General features: G+C 37.0%; 1 protein-coding gene across 3 annotated transcripts in view; it reads left to right on the forward strand.

The window, feature by feature from the left end:
* The window catches only part of LOC103139814 (uncharacterized), a 69939-nt gene that overhangs the window by 14209 nt on the left and 28780 nt on the right, over positions 1 to 26950 (forward strand). For 2 of the 3 annotated variants that reach the window (XM_016672739.1, XM_007554646.2), the window contains exons 7-11: positions 4205 to 4270; positions 8971 to 9094; positions 19135 to 19234; positions 21472 to 21530; positions 23363 to 23427. In XM_016672739.1, the coding sequence (XP_016528225.1) occupies positions 4205 to 4270; positions 8971 to 9094; positions 19135 to 19234; positions 21472 to 21530; positions 23363 to 23427 (414 nt within the window). The remainder of the gene's footprint in view (positions 1 to 4204; positions 4271 to 8970; positions 9095 to 19134; positions 19235 to 21471; positions 21531 to 23362; positions 23428 to 26950) is intronic. The other variant, XM_016672740.1, reaches the window with a different exon arrangement.

A 26950-nucleotide genomic window follows, 5' to 3' on the forward strand; every position in this document is an offset into this window, starting at 1 on the left:
TTCATCAGCTAAGGGAGGCTGCAGCTCTGATGGCCTGTGCAGCTCTGCTGCAGAACTGATGCAACTGCAGCTAAAATATAGAATGATGCAATAATAACACTCATCAATCTAATTTTACTGTTTACAGGTGCTTTTCTCACCTGGTTTCTAGATGCTTGAAAGTGACACGACTTACTTTCGATTCATTTGACAAATAATTATTTGACAACTTCTGTTTTAAGCACTTATGGAGCATTAACATTTTATTCCCAAGCCTTCATCTCTAGGTCAGTTGTATCTCAAAACAACAAAATGAGACTGTAATAAATAAATAAAAAAACCTTCCCAACATCCTTGATCCCAATACACGTCATGTACATTGATGGGTATGATTCATATGTCCATCTACAGAGTCCCCTTCATTTTCTCATTTTTAAAACCACCTAACATTTTTTTTATTACACCAGCATACATGACAGGATAAATAGTGTTACAGCAGGTTAAATATAAAATTTTCCCATTATTAAAAAGGCTATTTCATATTTGATTTTAAACCGGGGGTCTATAAATTCAGTCCTCAAGGCCTGATTAACTTGAGGCTGCTTTTTAAAGCCAACTGATTAAAATGTAAACATATACTATGAAGGGTCAAGTCTCTAGTTGACTGAAAAATGTGATTAAATGTGCAGTGCTCTAGTTACTGCCCAAACAGGGACTTCACTCTATTTTGTAGACTGAACAAGTACAGGTCAAATATGAAGTTACTCTGAGACACAGTGAATAAGGCACAATGTCAACCTGTGGGTGGAGATAGAGATTGGGAGGCCAGATAATTCCCCTCGGATCCAGCTGTGACATCCGATTAGGCTGCAAATTGGAACGGCTCACTGAAGGACATTTTAAGGCTCTTGTGGGTCGGAAGAAATGTCAGACAAGTGTTATTCTTGGTTTTTTGGGACTTCAACTGTTATTCTCAAATGAAATCTTCCTACATAAAAGATTATATGAATTTACATCTAAAAAAGTATATTTATGTGTATTGGTATTCTCACATGATCAAAATTATACATTGAATAAAACATACAGTTTCATTCATATTTGATTAAACTTCCAATAAAGCATTACAACTTGAAGGCACATTGTTTTTTGTCCCCATCAACAGGTTTCTGATACAAGTCTGTCTGAATATTTATTGATTCTTTTTTATTTCAGTGATTCTTGAGAATAGGGACAAAAGAGGTCCTATGGATAAAGCACGAAATTTGAATAAAATATACACAAAATATAACTTTTTCAAATATCTGACTAAACTAACTTGGGTCATGTGACCACAACAATGTATATTTTCCTGGTGTTTGCTGAATATATTTTTTTATTTTAAACATTGTAGTAGGTGGATGGTGTATTTAAAATTCCTTGTCCAGGAGCAGAACTCAATACATTAAAATAGTTTAACACAATTAAAGGAATACTAAGATAATATATTATGACTAAGTATAAGTATACATATAAATAATTATAAAGTATCAATAAATTGAATTAAAAATAATTTTTATATGTTTTCCAACTCCATTGAAATTTGTCTCTAGTTTTTGTCAACACCATCAGACATGAAAAGAATGTTAAAAAATCAGGCATTATTGGGGGGCACCAGAACTTCTGAGGACCCCATGACCACTTCCTTTCTCTTCCTTTGCTAAGAGGGCTAGTTAGCTCTGGTTAGCTTATGCTATTCTTTAGTTTTGTATTTTGTTTTATCCCTAAGTTGCTCATCACAACCATGATGTGTCAACACGATAGCTAACAATTTACAAAACTTTGATGAAATTTTGTGAAATAAAAACTTAATTTTGATATACTGTAAAGATTCCATGGACCTGATGAGCTACAATATGGCCTCCTTCAGAATAACATCATATAAATTGAGGTAGTTTGGCTTTTTGTCAACTCCATCAGAGTTTTTGTGATTATTTCAGTGAAATTGTTGACAAATCTCACTTAAATGTGCAATTAATTCATTTTAATGTATTTTACATAAATTGCATTACTTCATATGTATCAACTATTTCATTTTACTCACTAGTTTGTCACCACTTTCAGTTCTGTGTTAACTCTATCAAGCACTGTCAACTCTGTCAGATGGACTTTTTGTTGTTTTTTTGTTTTAAATAATATTTCTTTTGTTTCTTTCATTTGTCTGTAAAACTGAGTAAAATATCACTAATAATTAAAAAATAATTTTACATTTACTTTTGTCAGATGGTGATGACAAAGTCCTGGGTCAGGTCGATTAAAAATGTAATTTAAAAAACAAAAATGTTGCAACTGGTAGCCTGCAACTTAGCATCTTTACATATCCAAAACATTATTTGTCATATTTGTATACATAAGGTTGAGAAATAATAAATAAAATAAAAAAATTGGGAAAATTTAAACCCATTCTGTCCCTATTCTCAAGAATCACTGATTTACATGACCAGAACCAAATGTGGAGAAGCAGCATTCAGCTTCTATGCACCACTAATCTGTATCGAACTTGCAGAAAACTGCAGACCAGCTGAAACACAGGTGTGTTTTTAGCCTTGATTTGAAGGAACTCAGTGTTTCAGCTGTTAAACAGTTTTCAAGGAAGAGAGTAGAGCAGAGTAGACCAGAACCAGAAGACCTGAGTGCTCTGAAAGGTTCTTAGTAATAAGATGAGATTCTACTACCAGCAATCGTCCCACATCTCAAACTGTTGGGACAGTTCAATCTGGAGAGACTGAGATGGAGAAAAAGGAACCATTAAAACATTTTATGACAGGAATGAATAACAGTTCATTAGCGCTCAGGCCCCAGCAGCTGATTTGAGCTGAGATTTGCTGTGAACTCGGGTGAACATCCCAGAAGCTGATTAGGGATGATCTCCCCCCAGGGCCTGACACTGATGGTGGAGGTCGGGAAAGGGTGCTCTCGTACAGAGCCGAAGGATGCGGGTGGAGAAGGGGAGGTGGTGGGTTGAACGCAGCTGGAAAGCGGCTGACGGCGTGGGTGTGGATCCTTATATGCAGAGCTTGATTGATAATTGGACACGCCAGGTGAGGTCCTGCGCTGAGGTTGGAGACAAGCATGACGCAGTGATGAGCGAAACAGAGGAGGCTGAGTCTTCCAGCTTGAACTTGCGCTTTTAGCTTCATAACTCTGTCATCTGGGCTGTCAGTGCTAATCCCTACAGTTCTTACACACACTGCTGTATTAGACAAATAATTAAATTGGCAGTACGTTTTGTTTCATCAAACTTATTCCATCCAATTTAGTAAATCTTACCAAACAAGAGTATTTAGCAGATTAAGCTGTTTGGCATTGACAGAGACGATTTAGCAGGTTTTTACTGGGCACAACTCCCACACACATCTCTGCTGCTCAGCCCATAGAATAATTTTCCTTATAACTGGCACCTATTAATGAGGAATAAACAAGAATGATTGCTACAATAAAAAATAATTAGGCATACACATTTTCTTTCGTTCTTCCTGTATTAATTATTTTGACAAAGTATGACTTAGTTCAAATTAGCAATAAATTCAAACTTTTGCAATAATTTCTTCTTTTCAAAGGTCTTTGGTTTGTAGATGTAGATTTTTTTTTCTTTTAGATTGAAAATGGCTCTTCCTACATCTGTTTAGTATTTCCTTTGAATGGTTTGAAAGTGAGCAGAATCAAAAGCTTGGGTGTACTTCAGCCCTTAGATGTGTGGAGAAACTAGCGATAGATCTGCAGTCTTAGTAACCAACTGTTAAGAGATTACAGGAGCTTTAACATGTAAAGAGTGAACAATTGTTGAAACCTGTCTTGAAACCAACTGTAAAAGCATTCCACTCTGATACTTGTCACGCCATTCCTCTTTATAAAGACATGCACATTGTTTTGGAAATTCTGCTTCTCAGAGTGTGATGTTCGAGGAGCACATGAAGAGAAGATCCCAACGCTGATCCCAAAGGCATCCTTTGTTTTGAAAAACTGAAACTGGAACAGTTGTGGAGGATAAAGGCATTGCTTTACAAACAGGAAGTGATTTTAAAACTAAATCTCGTATTGCTTCATATCTTTCAGACACTTTGATCATGCAAAAGCTGTTTTATTCAATGAAGGAGCTCTTCTCTAAAAGCTTTGATACCTTAATCATTTATATATTTTTCTATTTTCTTTCATTCTGTCCTGATTGTTGTTTTGTTTTTACTTACAGTATATCAATTGGAATTAGCTATGTGTTGGCTGGCAGCGAGGCTTTTGGTGCTCTTCTTGGTATCAGGTGAGTTAAATTTAAGAACGATGTGAATAATGTGTACTGGCTGGACTTAAGTAGCATTTTATGAAACCCAAAACCAAACTTAATCAGCATCCTCTTAAATCTCTAATAGAATTTCTTTTCCAGTTTAGTGTTAGATAATCAGCTTAAGCAGCAAATGTACTTTTGAGATTCTCTGCTCTCCTTCACTGTGTGTGAAAGCAGCCGTGCAGGGTAAAAATAGGTAGAGTTCTATGGTTCACTGGAGGTTTTCAATTACAAAGAAATTTACATCTTTTTAGTGGTGCACTGACTGCAGTTTTCTGGCCGATCGCTGATCTTAAAAAAAGCCTGACCCGCTCATTCAGATTTTGGTCAGTACCATTTTTTTGTTGATGTTTTTGCTGTCTGAAAAGTTGCTTAGCATAACGACAAAACCTCTAGGTTGGCAGCAGTGTGGTGACTATTGTCAACTGCCCATGTGAAGATGTGACTCGGATGGCGGGTTGGTCAGTCTGCTCTCTCTTTTGCAAAGCAAAAGGGAACAGTGGCTGATTTTCAGACCTTAGCAGAGGTAGAGAAAATCAGGGGATAAGATTGATTGATTTCTCATGCATCAGTTGATCGCCGATCTCCCAAACCAAAGGAATAGCCAAGGCGAATTATTGGTCCACCCCTACATTTTTCCTGGAAACATTTTTGGTTGACTTCGAAAAACAAAATACATCTATCACTGGAATCAGGACTGCATTAGGAAAATTAATTAGGAAAATATAGAATAGCTGTGAAACAATCCTAAACTTCCTTTGGCAACATTGCAGGGAGATTGCAAGCAAAAGTGAGATGAAGCTGTGTAGCTGTGTTCCATGTGACTGGAGGAAAATGTAATGACACATGCTCTGCATGGCAGCCGACAGCAAAATATTTTAATTTTCCAGCAGCCATTGTACAGTGGTAAAACCAGCAGAACAAACTTAGCGTGCCAGGTGCACATCTGCTGAGCTTATCATACAAACTGCTTTTCAGTGAAATGCTCCTAAGAACAAATGTAAATAGCATCACAGAGAAGAATTGTTTTGATGATGTGCTGAAGAGAGTTGTTGCTACTTGACTATGATGTAAAATACATAGGACAGCGTCTTTAAAAATTTAAAATAGATAGGGAGCTTGTTTAAATTTAATCCTTTGTAGAAAGTCGAATATGAGGCAAAAATGTCATAAAACAAACATTTGAATCCATCTAAAAATTATTTTAGATCATTTTCTCTCTGTATGAAAGGGAAAGGAGATTTGTTTTCACAGTAAAAATAGACTTTTAGAGCTTGCCTATGTGAACAGATGTGGGAAATATTTCCTCAGTGCTGCTACAAAGTTTTAAGGGACACATTTTTAAACTTTAGGACTTTCTGATCACTGTGTGCTTTCACTCGTTCCAACATATGGGCGGAAATTAAAAACCTTTTCTGCTTGGGATTAGGACTTGGAAGGTGGCACAGTCAGGCCTGCTTTGTTAAATCCTTTATTCTTTATAAATTGTGTATATGATATTAAAGATGTATTTACATTGAGAGGAAGGTGAAACCATATTGAAATTCCTCATTCCTGTGGACAAACAAAAGTTGATTATCTCTTGACCAGGATGATCCTCCTGAGTTCCTCTCACTACAATTTGGTTCCTTGGTTGTTCAAAAACAAGTATATAATTGTATATTGCAAAGATCCCATTGCAAATAATAACAGGAGTTTTCTTAGAATTCTAAAAAGACAACACACCCTCAGATATAGTGATGATATTCCAGTAAAGAGGAATGCTCTGAGCAGTTGCATGTAATTGCTTGTAAAACTCAGAAAATGACCTTTTGGAAGACTTTAGAGATGGGAGGAAACTATACCATTGAGGTTTTATTTTATTTTCCATTATGATAAGAAAAAAACAAATCTGCATCTCATCTCTGTGCTAATGGACTTTAATTAGCGGGTGTTACTTTGAATGTCATGTTGCTGTAAATGTTTGTTCTGTGAGTTGTTGCTGTAAAACAGGAACTTAGGCACTTCAAAAAGTGTTTGAAGATAACCATCAGAGACATGTTTGATGCTGAAATTAGATGCTAAATTTGGGCAAAGCAAATGACTGTGTCGTATGCTACATATAGAACCTACTGCTTCAGATGTTGATAGAAAGATCTGCTTTCATATCAAAGTTTAAAGACACCCGGCTACATCAAATGTATCTGAATGGAACCGTGTTTGTTAGACATGAAACCATCTCAAAGACTAAACTAGACATGAGAACAAATTAAACCTGGTCATTAAAAGTTGTCTTTTGTAGGAATTATACATGAACATAAACAGAGCTCCTGGTTGTATATGCATACCCTGCCTGACTGAAATGTCACTCCTTGACATCCATAGAATTAGATCTGACATCTTTATTTTAGTGATAGAAAAAAACTAATCATTGTACATGTTCCAGCATCCTGCAGCCAGCTGGGTCAGCCTGTATTCAGGTGGGTCAGGGCTTACTTTCTTTGAATCTGATGTGCTGCTCCACATCTTGACGAGGTTTTTAGGTGATGCTGCTTTTCATCTTTTACTTTTCAACTACATTCATGAGTTTAGATGCATTTTCCTTCAGCAAAATGTACCTAGTGGACATAGATGAACTTGGGAAGAGATGTAAAGGATCTTCAACCTTTGATGGAGTTCAATCCTTATGCTTCCCATTTTTTCTGATTCAAAACATCAACTTAGGCTGTGTTTAGTCCATGTTAGTCGTACTCCAGTTTATTTATCTAGAAATTCTGGTTTGTTTAGGGAGCTGTGAATGTGAACTCGAACCAAAAATGCAAACTCTGCGCCTTCTACAAACCTTGGTTCTCCGTTCAGTTGAAGTGAACTCTGGTGTGGTTCAAATACATATTTGAACCGGAGACTGCTCCAAAAGCAGAAAGTGATCTACAGCGCAGGGCATTCTGGGTAAATACAATAAAAACAAACATGTGAGTCCAGCGCTATTGGAAGAGATGACTTCTGGTCTTTTACCAAAGACACAAGAGAAATCCTACTACCACCAAAATCTCAGAACACTCCAGTTTTGATTCCATTTTGTGAAGAAGGAAGTTGCGCTCAGTTTCCTCAGATGTTTTGGTGTTGTTTCCTTCAGTGGTTCTTGGTGCAGCACCACCACAGACGAGGGGGTAAGCAGGTTGATCATTGGGTTTGGATCGTTTGATGCAGTGCTATGTGAAAGCACAGGGATATTTTTTACTATATTGAACTAAGAACAGAATCAGATATTTGTTTAGGTTGCTCCCTCTGTTGGCTTACTGAGCTTTTGTTCTTTTCTGCAAAACTTTTATGCAATGCATTAGTCACAGTAGTTAATGTTGCTTACAGTGATTAAACTGAATGAATACTCCAAAGAAGTAGAGTAAAAGCCAGAATACTGCTTTGTTTAAACTCACAGTTGGATTATTTGGGTCTCTTCTGGTGATTGCTGTCTCTCCCCTCAATTCACACCTCCTCTTTTCCTCCAAGGCCTATAATTACCTTTATCAGTTAACAGGGCTAATTTATTTTGTCATGCCCCAGTAAATCCTTTACCCAAATAATATTATTCACACTCTGCGGGACGGTCGGACTGCTTCATTGGCACGCTTGGGTGCTTCATTATCAGCACGCTCAGCGCCAGGGGAGATGCAGCGATTTGTTGTGGGAGTAGGAAGGCAGGGTTAGTGGAGTGAAAAAAATCTTGGGAGGCCTCCTTTGGATAAACCATCTTCCCCCTGCTTCCAGGATGTTGCAGTCAATAGAGTGCTGCAGGTTTGTGTGCAGAATGGCCTTCGCAGGGTGGTGGGCGCCTTGGACACAAACCCCCCCTGAGCTGCAGAGGATTTACAGCCTTACTGAGAGTCATTTCACCTCAGCATTCACTTCATTGTGATTTAACCTTAGTTTAAGCGAGTTTTAGAATTCAAAAAGTCAGGATTTTCCCTCGAGCCTAAAATATAAGAGGATTAGAAAACTATCCTTAACCCGCAAATATCAGTTAAATCTCATGTGTTTAATTAAGATGAAACCAAGCTCAGCCTTATCTCTACAGATGGTGAACTTAGTAATTTAGCTCTTGTTAATACCGCCCGCATTACTTTTTAATATTTTTTTTCTCTACTTCATATTTTATGTTATATAAGAAATACCTTGTTGATCTTTGTAGAACGCTATAACATGTTGGACCTATTTGCTCCCATGTAGGTTTTTTTTTTTTGGCTCTTTTGTGCAATTGAATATTTCAGATCATCAAACAATTCATATAATCTGAGTAAACATTAGCAGCTGTTTTTCAAATGTTCAAATTGAATTGTCTATTGGGTTTCTTGGCTTTAAAGTATTAGCTTCTGTGAAAATGTCAGAATTCCTTAAGGAAAACAGAGCTGCTATTTGAACAGCATGAACGTACCAACCTACCTGAGTGCAACTCAAACAATTCAGCACTCATTTAAATGTGTCACTCCAAGCAGATGTAAAACAAATCAATAATTAATCCTTTAAAAAAAAAATCAGTTGTTGAACAAAGATGCCGAGATGTGTTTTGGAAGGATACTGTTTGTTGGATCTCCATGGCAACAGCATGTTGATTAAATATTTCTCCCTCAATGAAAGCAGACATGTGCTGCTTAAAGCTAACAGGTAGGATTTCTCCATGTGTTTCCATGTCTCCACAGACACTTTTATGTGATCCCCGCCTTCACCTGGATTCTGTCCCTTGCCATCTTACTTGGCCACACAGTCATTCAGCCCATCACCTCGTTGCTCACCCTCCTGAAGGGAATCCTGCTCATTGTTACGGTAATTCTGCCTAATGTTGTTATTAAAGCATTTTCCAGGGTAATTGTTCTGGTGATAACTCAAACATCTTTCAGAAGAGAAGCAGAAGGGTCAAGCTGGAGATTTTTAAAAACATGTGGATGTCATAAAACTGACTTTTAATAATTTGATAATTTGGCATAAAGAAGAAGTTAGCTAATCCTGATGTTCTTATTTTATCAAGTTCCTTGTGAAAGTATTTATGTCCCTTGAACTTATGTGCACCATACAAAACTTTATTCACGCAGTGTTTTAATATTCATCCAAAGACAAGAACCTAATACAAACAAGACTATATATAAATGGATGTTCTCACACACTCTTACCAGGCTGGTGTTTACATTATGCAACACGGCCCTCATGGGAAATTAGAGAAAACATCTCTTCACAAACGAGTGTCCCATACTGAAGCATGTAGCCCACACTCTGTACAAAGCAGAGAGTCACTTAAGGTAATTTGAATATATGCAAGAGAGCTACTGATTAAAATATTTTAGATTCACTGGTGGTCACAGTAAAAGGTGCAGGACAAAAGTAAAGGGCAAATGCAAAACAAAGAATTAGTTTTCCTTAAGTGTGGTATCAGAATCAGGCTAATTTAAATGTGTTTACCTCTCTTACTCTTTACATTGTATACTCGTATGATATATTAAGTCAGATGGTCAATGCTAGAGTCTATCAATAGCATAAACCAAGAGTTTAACAAATCAGGGTTTTGGTTTGCGAACACTCCTGGAGTACTACACATCAGCTGAAGGTTAGCTACCATTTATATCTTTCTACAAATCAGTTATTGTGAAGGAAATGTAAGACAGTCATGAAAAAACTGAAAGAGTGAGGTAGGGTCCACACTTTACTGTGGACCCTACTTGAGGTTTGAGGCTCAGTATTTACAGATTCACTCATTGGCAGATTTATTCTTAGAAACCTGCCTATTCACAAATTCACCAAAAAAAACAACAACAAAAAAACATATGTAAAATATTTGATTGAAAATAGAGCTAGTAAAGCTGAACAATCCAAGCATATTGCTAAATGCTATTGTACCCTGAGATCCAAACACAAGAGTTAGGACAGGAGAGTTAACTCTTGTAAAAATACTCTCTGCTCCACTGTTTCTGCTTTATAACTTTGTCTTGGGTGCCTTCTTTGTTGTGCGTCCTTCATTCATTTCTTGAGAAATGCAATGTTGTCGTCCTTCCAGTATGAGGTCATGCTGGGAAAATGGATGGAAACACTTGTCCTGTCATGCAGAAGTTGTCAGACATATTGAGCACCACTGTGTATTTGCTGGTTTGAGCTTTTCCAGGTCAGTGCTCGTTGTCATTTTGAAGTGTCAGTGGCTCACTGGGAGCTCTGGAGAGAAATCTTTGGGTACGGGCCAGAGTCCATTTAACACAATTGCATCCCAGATGATTACAGTCTGAAAGAGCTGTAAAGCTAGAAGCAACATCTGCTGCTGCTGCTGTAATACAGATGCAACATGTTGGCAAACATCTCACATCTTGTTTACTTTGGGAGAAGTTTAGTGTGGATTTTGATGCACCTTTTGATAGTCTGTTGATCATTTTACCAGTCTGCACTACAAAGCACACACTACCCTACTACCTCCAAAATGTATGTAGATAAAAAGAACCATTGCAAACAGTCAGCTAATAACAAATGGTTTTCCAGGTTGAATTGGTAAAAATTGCCAGAATACTGGCACACAAACACCAACTAGGAGTGAAGAGGAGATCATTTAGTCTTAAACTAATCTTAGTTATTAGTTAATTTAGCCTCATTCAAAATTATTCAAGGCAAAACTTGGTTTTTAAGTAAACACAATGATATCAAACTGCGATAACATTTCATCCTTTTATTGGTTACTGGTTTTATTCTTTTTTTTTTAATTTTTACTGTTTCTTTGGTATTTCATTAGTCTTGATTCTTCTTCCATTTTCCAATAGTTAAATTGAGAATGTAACTACCTTCATTTGTTGACTGAAAAAAATGTTATCTGGAAGTTGGTGTATTTTTGTTAAGATATTCTTTTATTTTGGAAACAAGTTGTTTGTGTTTATTCTCTATGTGTCTGTTTGAAAACATCAGAGTGAAACCTAATCTTTCATCTGTTATTATTCATGAGCTAAGCCTTACCAGGCACATCTTCATACACCAATTACTGAGAGTGAGAAGTAATTGGTTATTATTTCATGATAATTAGGTGGTGTCCTGACTTGGTAATGTGTATCTAAATTATTAGTTTTGTTAATTGTTAACTTTGGCATTTTTTTAAGTTATTCATTGTCAAATCAAATTTATTACTGCACAACACACTACTTGCATACAATGACTTCCATCCTTGCACCAGACATATTGCCTATGGTAACTTAGCATTATTAACTTTAATAACTGTTCTAGACCAGACATGTTTTGCTGTTTTATTTTTAACCAGTTATTTTATTAAACAAGTCGATTGCCCAGGGCCTTAATGTGACAAAAGTACATAACCTCTCAACGGAACAGTAAATACTAAGATTCTCTGAACTAAATCAACTTCTGTATTATATGCACTACTTGCCACTCTGGTGATGTCTTGTTTGCTTTTTGCTGTTCCCCCTCTTTTTTTTTTTTTTTTTTTTAGCATAAGATGCACCTGTGCTACTTGCTGCAAGACTGAAAGGTGGATGTGCTGCCCCACGAGGGAGTTTGGTACTCACTGATCTCTTTCATTGCAAAATTGTCACTGGTCTTTAAAATTTTAAAGTTGGTCAGCCACATGCTGGTTTCCTCAGATAACCTTTTGGGGGGATTTGAATTCCTTTAGAAGACGTTTTTATCATTTTATCCTTTTGCAGTTTTGGTCATTTCATATCAGAATGTTTGGTACAAAATGGCACGATCTTCTCTGGGATGTTTCATTCTGCCAGTGCCTCAGTTTGTATCCATAAGGATAATATTATTTATGTGAGTTTCAACAGATGATTAAAAAGATTGTTCTGCAATACCTTTGTAGTCTGCTTTAATTCACAATAATATCAATAAGCACAGGACTGGATTTGTTTGATCATATTCTGTCATACTTTATGAGAGTAAACTACTCATTTTAAAAATATATTAGAATGAAAAGCAGGAATAACTAGACAGAAAAAAGAGCCACAGGATCTGTGTGTCCCTTTGATTAATGATTTAAATGAAGGAATGCAGTTCATAGTAGACCCACTGAGAACAAGGTTACTAGGCAACACCACCATCACCAGTGCCTGTACCTCTGTTGTGTCTAGCCTCTGCTCTTCCACTCTAATGTTGTTTTATAGTAGATTTTTAGGACCAGTAGTTAAAAAACAGAGAAACACAACACTTTGTTGAATGCTGTTATATCGACAAATCTTTATTGGTTACTGAAGTGCAGAACAAGCAGTGGTAGAGAATCTCCACTCAGACTAAATTCTTTATTTTGATATCAAATTGCAACCAATATGTTTGTAAGCAAAAGCCCAATAAAGCATGGATGAACAAAAACAAGAAGAAATGTTCATCACAGTACATGTTTTATGTTTTATAGAATTGTGTCCTTTACAAACAGTGCACTGGTTTGTGTAGGTGTGTCACATAATATCTCAATGAAACTTGCAATATGACATTTGAAGCCACCGGATTTTTGCAGATCAAACACTTCAGTCTAACCTCAAGAGAGCAAAAAAACACGCGCGCACACACACACACACGCACACACACCCCCACACAACACAGTCCTTCTTTTTTAATTATTTTACAGTAACAAAGCCAAAATGGGAGCAGATTGTGAAAAACAATCTGCATTCCAGCAATCTAGAAGTGCAATTTGTAGCAGCAATAATCACCTGAAGCAGCTGTTTTCTGGAAGACTTTATCATATCTCACACATTGTTGTGGAACATGGTTCCACTTCTCTAAATACAATATTCATCCATTGCTTGGACTAGTCTTTTTTCAGTCCAACTTCAGCATGACTGCAGAATACTTTCGTCATTCAGTGTCTTTAAGGATAGCGGAGCCTGTGGCTACAGAACAAACCACAATCATCTCCACCACTGTGCTGTACAGTTGCTGTGAGGTGTTTGTGTTGATATGCAGTTTATTTCCCAAACTGTGGAATATGGACAGAATGTCCACTGTGGTCTCATTAACCCAGAGAACATGATTCCAGACGTCTGGTGGTTCAGTCAGATGTTGCTCTGCAAACCAAACCTAACCTTCAGTCAGGCTGCCACATTCCTTCAGAGAGAATAAGAATATTAATTGTAAATAAAGCAAAAAAAAAAAATCATTTTCTGTACTGTTTAATTATGTTCTAATTTGCATTGGCCTATCAGATAAAATATCCAATAAATATACTTTGAGGTTTTCATGTGGAAAAATTTAATTATTTTAGGAATTTCAATATATTTATAAGTCAGTGTGACAGCACAGAAGCTAAATAATGAGTAATGCAAGAATGTACAGAAGGGACAAGAAATATATACAAGAGAACCAAAATGATACAGTTGCACTAAAATAAAGTTGCATGGCACAGTAAAATTAAAAAATTAAAAAAGAGAAAAACATGCACCACTTCCATTGCATTGTTATGTGCTACTGCGTGTCTGTCATGTAAGTCCTAGATTGCTTTGGTGTTCAGGTTTCTTTTCCAAAGTCCAAAACATTAATGCTCTGTTTTAACCCTTCCTGTAAGTGTAAATGTTTGTGAGCAGGGTTGATTGTCTTTGTGTTTCCAGGTTGCCCTCTGGTAAACCTCTTTGGACTGCTGGGCTGGGCTCTGGGCTCTTTCTACACTAAAGAGTCCGAAAACTGTTTTCTTTGCAAGTATACCAAGATAGAAACATTAATATTTCAACCAGAAACAGAAAAAAATCCCATTTGCTGGGTCATAAATGGCTGGTTCTTGACAGTGGTGTGTTTTATTCGGGAGCACTCGGCCTTGCCTGACCAGCTCTCACTCATATTGATGCACAGAAGAAGGAATAGCTCTCAGTGCCCTGCTACACAGCTGAGCCTCTAAATCTTAGCACCTCCTTCTGCTTGGGACTTAGCTCCAGGTCACTGTTCCTTCATCTGTCTGTGTGTGTGTGTGTGTGTGTGTGTGTGTGTGTGTGTGTGTGTGTGTGTGTGTGTGTCTACATTTCCATCTACAGGGTGCAAAAACACGCTGACTACTTCCCAAAATAACGCGCATGAGGAGGTACATCATGATGAAGTGTCAGGATGATTTTATCAGTTTCCTGTTAAAAAATAGGCGTCAATAATGACTGCGAAATTGAACCACCACCTACATGACACAGACTCTGTTGAGGTGAGTGTGTGTTTGTTGCTCAAAAGGCTGTGTGACGCAGTCTGTCCCATTTCTTCATTGCTCTTCAAGGACAGGAGATCCTTTGGGGAGACGCGGCTCACTGACTGCATGTTACTGAACAGTCTGATGTTGGTCTCATGCATCCTGCTGCATTCTGATCAATCAACTAAAACTAACAAAATAACAAAGCTAAAACATTTTTGTTAAATAAAAGTGGTAATTAATGGGGCAAAATTACAAGTAACAGGAACTATATCATACGTTTATAAAACTAAAACTTACTGAAATTATAGAAATATCTATCATTTTCATGTTCATGAATCCATTTATTAGCCTGATGTGAAATTGATGTTTTTATTTCTTACCCCTCACAAACAGGTTACATCAGCTGCGGGTAAATTTTGGTGCTTCATGCTCCTCCAGGCGGCACTAATGCTAATCTGCAAAATGACAACAACAAAAGTTGAGAGAAAATATCAGAGTAGGTTGGTTATTCAACAATAATGGAATACATTTGTTAAAAATTATATCTTCTGTTTAGTATTCATTACCCAATTGATGTAATCACAATACAATAGTCTTTGAATTCTGCACCTAAAATTAACCAAAGTATGAAAAACTAAAACTACTACAATAACTAATAAAAACTAAACAAAAACTTGATATTGAAGTAATGTTAACTAAGAAAAACGAGCAAACACACTTAAGAACTAACTAAAACTAACTGAATTATTCAAACAAAAGGTCACAATGAAGTGAAACTGAACTATAACGAAAAACCCAAAACTTTCATAACCCTGATCCTGGTCAGTTATGCATGTACACCCACTAGTTTAAGACTAACATCCTCTGTGATTACTGTTCACTTTATTCAAGGTATTTTTAATGAGAAAGACGTCTTTCAGCTTAAGTTCTAGATAGAAATTGTTCTTCGTGGTCAAACAGTTATATCTGAGGAGATGGCGACTTTGAATGTAGGCTCTTTTTTGATGTGGTCATCCTCTAACGTCTGTCCCCCAAGTCGTTTGACGGCTGCAGTATAAACCGCTGGGCTGACTCTCCTGCCGCCTGCGGCACAAGATTTAATAACACTAAAATCAATGTCTTTGTAACTAATCCCCACAGCATCCGTTCATCTGCCAGCATGTCAATGAATAAACAGAACTGATGAGGGGCATAAGCTGCAGGAAAACAATGTTAGAGGACATATGAAAAGTGAAAGCCCTCTCATTTGGGAAAGCTCATTTCATAAAAGAGGTGTGTAGAATTTTAAAGATTGAATATTATGCAACATTTAATTTTTGGAGCTTTAGACACCAAATGAAAATATGCAACACATTTGATTTTGCTCCCATTTTTCATGAGCTGAACTCAAAATCAAACATTTTCTACATCCACAAAGTTCTTTCAAATATGGTTGAAATTAAATCTGATTTAAATCTGTGACAGTTATCACTTTTCTGCATAAATGGATGCATAGATGATCCATCCCATCTCACAGGCGTGACATATCAAGATGCTGATTAGAGAGCATGATTGTTTACAGGTGCGCCTTTATTGGCCACAATAAAAGCCACTCTGAAATGTGAAATGTGACGCTTTGCTTTATTGGGGGGTTTGTAAACCAGCTGATATATGATGTGACCACCATTTGCCTCATGCAGTGCAACACATGTCCTTTGAGTTGATTAGGTTTGGATTGTGGCCTGTGAATGTTGGTCCTCTCTTCTTCCATGGCTGTGTGAAGTTGCTGGAATTTGGCAGGAACTGGAATATGCTGTTGTGTCGTAGCAGCTTGTTTTAAAACAATTCCTTAGTATTTATGAAAATGTACTCATCCCGTTAGTAAGGTCATTTTATTTATATAGCATAATTTCAGCAACAAAGCAGTTTAAAATGCTCTACATGGAAGTAGTCTGTAATTTTTAATCTAGTATGGATTTCTCTGGATTGTTGTTGTGATAAAACTAGATGTTGGTTCTCCATGTTTGGTAAGAATTTCTCTGTATAAACTAATAGGAGTTTCTCTGGATTTTTTTGTTCTAATAGGTTTGATTCCTGTTCTGAGTTCATAGATTATTTCACTTATACCAAGTCATTCTCGGCACAAGTGAAATAATTTACCAATACAACAAGTAATTTTTCATCAGTATTAAGGAATTTGCTTAAAACAAGTTTGAAAATTAATTTAGATCAAAGCTTGTTCATGCATTTAGTGGCTCAGTCAAAGTCTAGATCATAGATTTAGATTGACTGAGAAAAACGTTCACAGATTCTTTTCATTGAATCTGAGCTCAAACTGAAGGCAAACGACAGATTTCCAGTTTCTATTGAAAAGCAATTTTCAAATCATTTATCATTTTCCTTTTACTTAACAATAACGCACTGACATAAAATCCCAGTAAAACACAGTGAGGTTTGTGGCTGATTGTAAACATGGCAATAGTGATTCCTCAGACATGTGAATTCCAGTCCTGTGATTGGACAGATGAGATGGCTGACAGCAGTGTTTCCCTCCAAACACAGCTGTGAAGTTGCCTACCTCCATTTCCTGCCAGCATGTCTTCGCCATCCATCTGGATCTGGGAGATCCATTATGCAACGCTTTGTTCTGAAGTTAACTTTCAGCTGCCTCTCATGTTGCGCTCCATCCCGTTCGCTGGGGAATAGCAAAAACTACACATGCTAATTAAAGAATAAAATCACATCTGCCCCAGCCTTATGGGACCCCTGCGTCCTGGTGAAAATGAATTCCCCTCTTTCCGCCTCTCTCCTCCTCTGTTCTTTCCAGCGCTCTGTTCTCTCTGTAATTTTGTCCAAATCGATGTGCTGCACCAGCAGCTCCTTAAGGCCTGACATCTGACTGATTGCTTCACACAAAAACCTGCAGCTAAATAAAATAACAGGAGAACCCAAATGAAGTTTATGCACCTTTGTAGAAGCTCTATTAAGTCATTGTGAAATAGGCCTGAGTGTAGCTTTAGTCATTACATCAGCCACACATGAAAATGCTGCATTGTTCCACACACACACATACACACACTTTTCTCATGCACCAAGCAGTTGAGCAGTGTTGGAGGGGAGATTATTCATGGAGAATCGACCGCAATTTCACGGCTTTCTGGAAATAATTAGTGTGACATTTATTCAGGCTTAATAATTGCTTAGGATTCCAGACTCTCACCTCTAATAAAGTTGTCATTGAACCTTTAATGCCACTGGCTCCCATGATAGCAGGGGAGCAAGGCAGCCTGGTGCAGGGCGCTAAGATCACTGAGAGGAGGACAGCACAGTCAGGTTTATGGAGCGTGTGTGTTTGTGTGGTTGAAACGGATTCTGCTGTTCCTCCAAACAGAACTGGAATAATCCCACCATGAGAGAGTGAACTCAACCATCTCTAAAACATCTTTTCAAGTCTGTTCCAGGTATAAATTACTCTTAAAATAGTTATTTTTATATCTAAATGTAATAAATATTAATTTCCCCAAATTATGTATAACATTTTCTACCTAATTTCAACTAACTAGTTGCCTTTCCAGTCTTTTCTGTATTTTCCTGTCCTCCCCATCAGTTGCCATATGTTTTGCTCCAACAGTGTCTTTCTGAAGTATTGACAATCTTTCAGCTTTTTCATTTTCCTCCATAACAATCACCACCATCAATACACTCTACTGGGAGTTTTATGTGATATACAACACAAATTAACACATAATTGTCAACAGAGACAGAAAATTGTTTCCCAAATATTTTGCAAATAAAAAGTTTGCCTGATTTGTGTTATATTCAGGCCCCCTGAGTCAGTACTTTATAAAATCCAATCTCATTCTTCTTTGCAAAATAGCTCATATTCTGTCAGATTGGATAGAAAGTATCCAATGTTCAGTCCAGCCTCAACCTGGAAAACCATTTACCTTGATTCTCTCTGTTTCTGATTAAGAACTGCAGCCACCACTATGTTTGGCTGTAGGACATGGTTGATGAAAAGTGTTATTTTTAAGGCACATGTAATATATTACATGTATGTCATTTGTCCAGAACTCATTCTTCTATATGTTTGCTGTGTAGAAAACTCCAAACTGGAATTATTCTAGCTTCCTTTTAATAATGTCTTTCTTCTTGAGTCTCTTATGTAAATTAAGATTATTAGTAAACTTCTGCATCTTTTTTATTACCTTATCTCAGACAAAAACCAAATCATTTACAAAACAAAAGGAAACAAGTTATTAATAAATCATACATGCACTGTTGGAAAAATGTTTGTTCGTTTTCAGTATTTTATGCTACATAGTAAGAGTCAATTGCATTTATTGATTACATTGATTTGATTTATCATTTACTAATTTGTTGCCTTTTGACCTTATTTTTAGACATAATCCCTTTCCCTTGTTAGCAGTCTGCTATCCTACATCTGTAACTCATGGTAGTTAGTAAAATTATAGAGCTAGAGATTCTCTAACTTTTATGTCTGTCTTGGTTGTTCTTTTTAATGAACATTTTTTTCTAACATGTACCTAATACTGATTGCCTCTTTTTTTAAGCAGAGGTTCATTGAAGACCATTTAAATTCGTCAAAGCTGGACTGTTTTGGATATGCTTCTTTAACTTTTTTACCACTCTGCATTCTGTGCGTGTGTGTGTGTGTGTGTGTGTGTGCGTGCGTGCTTGCGTTGCGTGCGTGCGTGCGTGTGCGGGTGTGTGTGTGTCTCAGGTGGTGGTGACATTTGCAGTGGGCTCTGAGGTGGGCCTCCAGAGCAGCAGTGACTTCAGTCAGATGGGGAAACCTTTCCTAATGGGCACCGTGGCTCTAGGTGAGACTCAGCTTTGTTCATCATCACTTCCCTTCTTCTGCCTTATCCTTTCTGGTCCTTCTGCCTTTCTTCTATTGCTGTCTTTTTCAAGTCAAAAATACTAAAGACTGCTGAGAGTTCCTTGAGGATTACTGATTAGCAACCATAAGAATACTCATGTCCATTTTGAAAATGAGATCTCAATTGGGTTTTATCTGTTTAAATAAAGGAAATAATAAAAATTAAATTAAATTAAATTCAGAAACAAATAAATATGTAAGGAGAAATGTAAATAATAAAGAAGATGCACCAACTCTAACCCTTTTTAGTTTTTCCCCTACTGATAGATTAATTATACAAAATAAGTGCCACATTAATGATGTAACAAGTTGTGAAATGATATAAAATAGTCTCATATTTTTACATTGCAAAATCTTGACTCTTGAATACGGATGTGGAGACTTTTGGGAGACGCTGCACCTCATTTTGAAATCTGCTAAATGCAGTTTGCAGTGCAATTTAAACCTTCCACATCATTCCCACCTGAGACCCACATCTGTTTTCCCAGCCACTGTTAGCAGTGCATGCTAGTGTCAGTCACATCGCTTCACGTTAGTTAGCTTAGCTTCAAAGTGTTTGTGGGCTACAACTAAATGGAACAAACTAACAGCTGTGGTCTGGTATTTGTCTCTTAGTAAGGATTTCCCCTAAATGTATTTTTTCCTACCATCAGCAGCAGCATGGATTTTGTGCATCAGCTTTGGTACGATGAGGAATGATTTCTCAGTTACATTAGCCTCTCTGTGACAGCTCTGACTGTACTTTTTGCGGTTTCTGTTACTTCAGAGGCCTGTTGGAATATGCAAGCAGCCAGTTGTGACAGCCGCTTTGCAGTTTGTCATTCCGAGTTGTTTGGAATGCAAAAAAAACAACTTCAAGTCATTTTGTCGAGATTTAAAAAAGACTTCCCTTGATCATGAAAATTTGGTCCAGATTTAAAAATCTGTCAGATAACTTTCAAGCAAAAGAAACTTAAAAGAAGAAAAACATTAGAAACAAGTACATCTATATCCAAAATAGTATTTCCTTTTACTGCTTCTCCATTGATTATATAAAAGATCTGTTTTTTCTATGGTAAGCAGGAAGGCTTTGAAACAATATCAATATTATACATAGAGTATTATTGTATAGATCAGACAAATCTATGTGCATAATTTAATTAGATTCTCAAACAACAACAAATATTCTGACAAAATTTAGCTAGGTCAACTGTAACAGATGACCAGTATATAGGATATTCAAAAATCTTCTTGCAATCAGTGAACTGAGCATACCAGGTCACCATGACAACATTCCTTTGGTGTGGATGCAGTAACTTAGAGCAGAACGTGCAAAGTTAGTTGTTTGTTTAAAAATGAGCTCACATGAGTTAGAGATGTGAGAAACTATTTAATGGAATCTGCATATTTTATTACAAATTTGTGGTTCGTTCTGACTGCAAGAGTGAGAGAGAGCCAGATGTCCAGCAGCTAACAGGAAGGCTGAATGAGTTACTTAGGATTTTTCTTTTAAGTGACATTCTGAGAAATTCTTATTGATAATAGTTGGCTTTTAGAAAAGTTGGAGTTTGTTGGAACACAGTGAGAAATGTCTAGCATACCACAGACTCCAACAGCCACAGTCTTCCTGATCTCTGCTCTCATCCAATCATCTCAGAGGAAAATAAACAACAGATTGACTGCTTTTCAAACGTTAGCCAAGAGCATGTCAAGTAGCACTGAGCCTAGGTATATCAGCTTCCCAAATATTTATGTAATATAAATATTTTACATATGCTCTACGGAAAAATCTACAGATGGCCAAACTCTCCATAATTAATTTATTTTTAAATAAATTAAAACACTCTTCTCCATGTCTTTTAATCCTTGTTAATCTTTGTTCCACAGAAGAATTTTGTGAATCCAGAGTAGTCTACAATTTTAAAAGAGAATGGTAGTGCTTCTTTTTCACCAGAACAAATGGCCCTACGATTAGATTTCTAAAAAGCTCACTTCCAGAAAAAAATAAATAAAAATCTAAACTAGCACTTGAACAGGACCAAAGCTTTATAAAAACTGGAGATTGGAAATTTGCTGCAACATTCTGATCGAGGCGCTTCCAGAAAATAACAAGTCAAAAAAAACAAAAAAGAACACAAATAAATCAGACTATGTAAATGACTGAGAAATTAACCTCTTGTTTTCTTCATGTCTCCACAGGTGGGATTGTGAATGTGATGCCTCTGCTATTCTCTCAGATCTCACACAACAAAACACAAGTAATTGCTTCTTAGACTTAATTTGCCTCTACCTGTTGTTCTGTTGTCTGTTTTGATGTTCTTTCACTGCTGACTTCTAAAAACAAGCAATGGAACTGAATGACTTTCAGTTCTCGCAGCTCCTTGTTTTGATTCTATTAAATATTGATATCTACAAAACTGTTTAAAATTAACAATTATCCAGAGGAATGGAAAATATTTCTTTAAAAGAATTTGAAGATGCCTTTTATATGGACCCTATTTCTTTGTTTTGTTTGGTTTGACTGAAATAAGTTTTCAATTTTTGGTCCAGAGTTTTCTAACATTTTGATTTCAACAAAGTCCTACATGATAACTGGGTCATATTTACTTTGTTTGATCATTTGTTTACTGTCTATATTGACAAACAAATGAAGCTTGTCTAAGCTACAAAAAGGATTTCAGGGTACCATTTTAAGAACATAATAAAATAAGGAAATTAATAATTAGCATAATTTCACATGTTAAAAAAATTGTTTCTGCAGTTTTCTGATGAGCAGAGATTCCACAATCTTAATAAAATGTGCAAAGTGGTCATTGAAGTGCTTAAGATGTTTTCCAAAAAATATTGGAAGAGTTTGATATTTCCCTCCCATGGAGCGCAATATCAAGTTATTTAAAGGAATAAAATTTGTCCCTTGGATAATAGAATGGATCATTTAGAGCTGTAATAACCCACGCAGCATGTACACCCATAAGTTAGACGTATGTGTTTTTGTTTTTGACCGTCCCCATGACAACCGCTGATAATCTATCTGGACCTGGTTGTTCACTGGCAGCTAATGGTGAAACAATGTGCTGTTAAGCGTCTGGTGATGTTGTGGATTGGAAGTAATGGAGACTACCACCAAACAACAATCAGTACAACAGTTGGTTACTATGGAGACTAAACTCAGGCTGGTGGCCAAACATCAGTTGGCAAGGAGTCTAGAGTTAAACCACCGTAGTGCCTACTGGCTGGGAGATTGATATCCATTGAAATGGGGTGGTAGAATTCTGTATTAATTTACTTATTTAACTGGATAAAATGGATGTGAGAGAAAATGAAATTTATACGAGATAAGATTAGACAAGATATAAATCCATTGTTCAGAAAAGAACAATGCTCTTGCAAGCTGGACCGTCATGAAAAAAAAAGTCATGTCTGATAACATCATAAAGTTCTTTTTCGGGTGGAACCCCTAACTAGAAACAACATAGACACCCAACAGGACAAAAAAAATTAATAAAACAAAAATGACCAACTTTTTAGACAGTTTGATTTGGACACATATGTTGCTTTTGAAAGCTCAGGTAAATGAATTTCTTACAATTACTACCAGGAAAAAAAGAGATTTAAATGTTCTACTTTAATGTCAGTAAAAACATGTTTGCATTTTGTCTGCTGTATTTTCTCATTGTCAGTGACTGAATAAAATAATGTGCTCTATTTTAGCACGCGTCTGTATTGGACTAATTAAATTTTTCTAATGATTTCCTTTCAAGTCATTTTTTTTTGTCTCATTCACTCTTTTGTACCACCAGTTGTCTAACAAATGATAGGATTATCTGATACGAAGGCACTGAGGGTTAATCTGACAACGGGTTAGTCATAGTTAGCATCATCTGCCTAACTATGAATTGCTGAATGACAGATTCTTTATAGAGATGATTCAGTGATGTTTTCCAACTTGATAATCTACATAGAAACTTTTCATTGTGTGCTCCATGCTGTACTTGTACAGACAGGCTTTGCAGGCCTCAGATGTTATTATATAAAACAGATAACATGTTTTCTCATTACCAATGAGATGTTGCATTTTGTTTTTGTCTAGATCCTGTGGTTTCGGAGAGCAGTTCTTGGAGGTCTGACAACCTGCATGGTTCTGAACATTCTCTGGTAAATGGACAAAAGTAGGAAGATTCAAATCCTTTATGTAAAACATCAGTCAGAAACTCAAAGAAATCAAAAAACACACTCAGACAAAACTTCATGCTCTGTACAGTTCACTCAGCTAGATGCAGCACTCTTAACAAATAAGAATCCCTTACTTTTTTCAGCTCAGTATTCTGTCCTGATTATTGGATTAATAACATACATTTGACAAAACCCAGAGAGCCTGGTCCAATCAATTATTTTATTATGTGTACATCTTTTGTAGGCTTTAACGTCATGTTCAGGAGTTTTCAGTCAAAAATGAAAATTAAAGTGTACTGTTGACAATGTAAATTATTAGGGATTTTCTGTTCAAAAAAGCTGCATGCTATGGTGGGTTGTAATTTGTTGAAAACCTGATAGAAAAGGATAAAAATTAGCAAGGAGTGTGCAACTTTTGACAATAACCCGATGATAATCTGACATGGAAAAAGCCAAAGAATTGGATCGTTTTATCGCAAGGTTGCGTGATTGGACGAATTTATCGACCATCGACGATAGGCTGTTTCCTTCACCGTTTGTTTTTTCAAGACTGGATTTTATTTATTTATTTATTTTTTTGGCCTATGAGTTACTTTATTAATTACAGTAATTACAATGGTTTATAGAAGCCAAAAGACGTAGTTCATGGAAAAAAAATAACTATAAATAGGACTACTCAGATTACAGTATAGTCCAGCTTTTCAGTGTAATCATTTTCAGTGTAATCTGAACATCAGAAGTATCATAATTAAATATATTGAGTAATTATAAACAAGAGATTGTTAATGCACTTCAATTCTGTAAGAACATCAGCCATATTTTTTTTAATTAAGAAATGTTTTATCAGTGCCTTGGGCACATGATATCTCTGCTCCAGAAAGGTGAAGGTCTCTGGACATCCTGAGGGAAAATGCCCACTGAGGCAGCCCACCACTGGAGGACTGCAGGAATAACCACCCTGACAGTCTGTGGTGACAGTTTACCAACATCTGAAAACATATTGGAGTATATTCATGTGAGGAGCCAACATGTGACAAATCCAACACTAATGAGTTACTGTCTGAATTACCCTGGAGTGTCTGGACCACCTGCTTTCCTCCAGCTGCGAGGCCAGGAGTCTCCTGCAGAAATCAGCTGTCCTCCTTCTCACTACATTCGCTACATCTGCAGCATTCTGAGTAAGAGCTGGCTGCCAGAGCTCTGACCCCTGAGTGTTAGCCCTATGTGGTGAACCCAAGCCCTCCCTGTCTCATAGTGTTCCCTTGCTCTCTTGGTGTTCCTATGTCCACCTGGTTCCCTGCCTGAGTTTCTCTGGATTTCCTTGTTCAAGACTCCATACAAATCTGATTCTTTGGGAACAATCTCTACGTTTGGCATATTCAAGTTCTCCTTCATCATCATCATCATCATCATCATGCGCTTACCTGCCCAATCTCCAACACTTCTGTCTCCTTGGCGATTCTCGTTCCGCCACAAGATCCACCGCTTGTTGGAAAACCACACAAGGATCAACAACTACACCCTATTCACTTCTCTCTGGCATCTTTATCTAAACAAACGTACATAAGCGCTGCTCAAAATCTCATGGACATTCAACCATCAGCCCAGTCTCACCTGTCCTGTCTCCTCCCAGAGTTCCTGATTCCTGGCCTCCAGTCATTTCCCAGATCTGAGTACATTTATAATTCATTCTTTGCAATATAATCTTTCATTGTTAGTTGTCTTCTGAGAGTGTCTGTTCATGTGGCTCAGAAGGTTTTACACCATCATGACAAAAACACAAAGTAGTCTACTTTTTATTTCTAAAACACGTTAAAAATTGTGAAAAATTGCTCTTCACCTTCACAAATACAACCTGTATTAAATTATAAATTCCACCAAAGTAGGTTAGTGATAGGTTAGGGTTTGTTCTAATGTTTTCTGGTGAATAATTTTTACAAGACACTGGGTAAGCCATATGAAAATAAAAACTGGCTGGAGAAGCAAGATCCTCTGAGACCCTGGGCAGACATTCGAAGGGAGTGACCATTGAAAGCAGCGGTGAGCATGGTGGGCCAAAATAAAAGGCCATCTGGCAAAATAACCATCCACAAAGGACTCTAAATGCACAAGAGAGCAAAAACCATCTGCAGTCTCTTAAACCCCACTTTACTGCTGGGGAGTCAGGTGCATTTAGGGAGAATGTTTAGCCTGCTGTCTTCTGGCCTCTACACAGAAAAAGCTTTTGCAGGATGGGTTTTTGAACCAAACTGCACTAAGAGCTGAAACCAGTCGTTTGCATACATTGTGTGAAAAGATGTACAAGCATTTCTTTAAAGTCAGAAGTTTACATGCAGTAAGATTGCTATATTCACGATATTTGAGTTAAGTGGAGGTGTGCCTGGCGATGTGTTTTAAGGAATGCCTCAGTTGGTGTGCAACTTTATGAGCTTCAACTTTATCTGAGAGTTTAGTTTAGAATTTTTGTTGCATTCTTCATTTTTCCTCTGGAAAATGAGTGTTTTATACACTTTGGCCACTTTAAATGGCAGAATATGCAGTGTCATCAAAATTGGGTCATCTTTTTTCTATTTAGACTAAAATCCATCCCATATTACTTCATCAAACGTACTTTATTTCCCCATAAAAATTGACTCTATTTGGAGTGCCAAGCACCACAACACAAGCGGTTTTATGCAGCTGGTGGACACAGCATGTTTCAGTGTCCAAACTGTGGTTTCCTCCTTCTACTTTTATAAATTCACCCATACAGCAAAAAAATTGTTTAGCCTCGGTGCATGAGATGAGTCTCTGCACAGCCATGACAGATTCCGCTGAGCTGAACCCCACGACTGCTTGGTTCTGACCTATGGTGTACTTTGCTGATCGGCTTCTGGCGAGACAGAGTACAGCGGCTCCACACCATAAGTCTCTCTCCACTGGGACACTTTCCTGAGATTTCTAAGCTTCTGGCTACATTTCTCCCCCTTTTGTTTTGTGTCCAACCTGCAGTCCACATTCTGAAAGCAAAGTCATGTGGTAAATGCTCTGGTATAATCATTTTTCCCCACTGTAGAATTTCATTTATTGATTCATTATAACACTCGAGTTGTTTCAAACAGCTTTTGAAATTTTCCCTACTGCCTTATGCACAAAACTATTATTTTACCTTTGTTATTTTTATGCTTTTATTAAAGAGACAATATTGTGTGATTTTTTTTTTTTTAGCTTTACAGTGTGTCATAATATTATTCCCTCATCGAATACATATCTGGAGCGTTGCTTTGATTCTTCCATGCATGTTTAAGAAATCCTTTAATCTCCATGGCAACCATTCAGCTGTGAATCGTCACCTGGGTGGACATAGGCCTGCCTTCAAGGCGCAGCTGCAATTTCCAAGAGTCTCAGCTTCCTTCTCTGCACCTCCCCCACTCAACTCCTTCAAACTAGCCAGCAATAATCAGCACACCCCTGGTGGAGCAGCTCATTATATGAGCTCCTTTGATATATATATATATATATATAT

Source organism: Poecilia formosa, unplaced genomic scaffold, assembly GCF_000485575.1.
Source record: "Poecilia formosa unplaced genomic scaffold, Poecilia_formosa-5.1.2 Scaffold65, whole genome shotgun sequence".
Classification (NCBI taxonomy): domain Eukaryota; kingdom Metazoa; phylum Chordata; class Actinopteri; order Cyprinodontiformes; family Poeciliidae; genus Poecilia; species Poecilia formosa.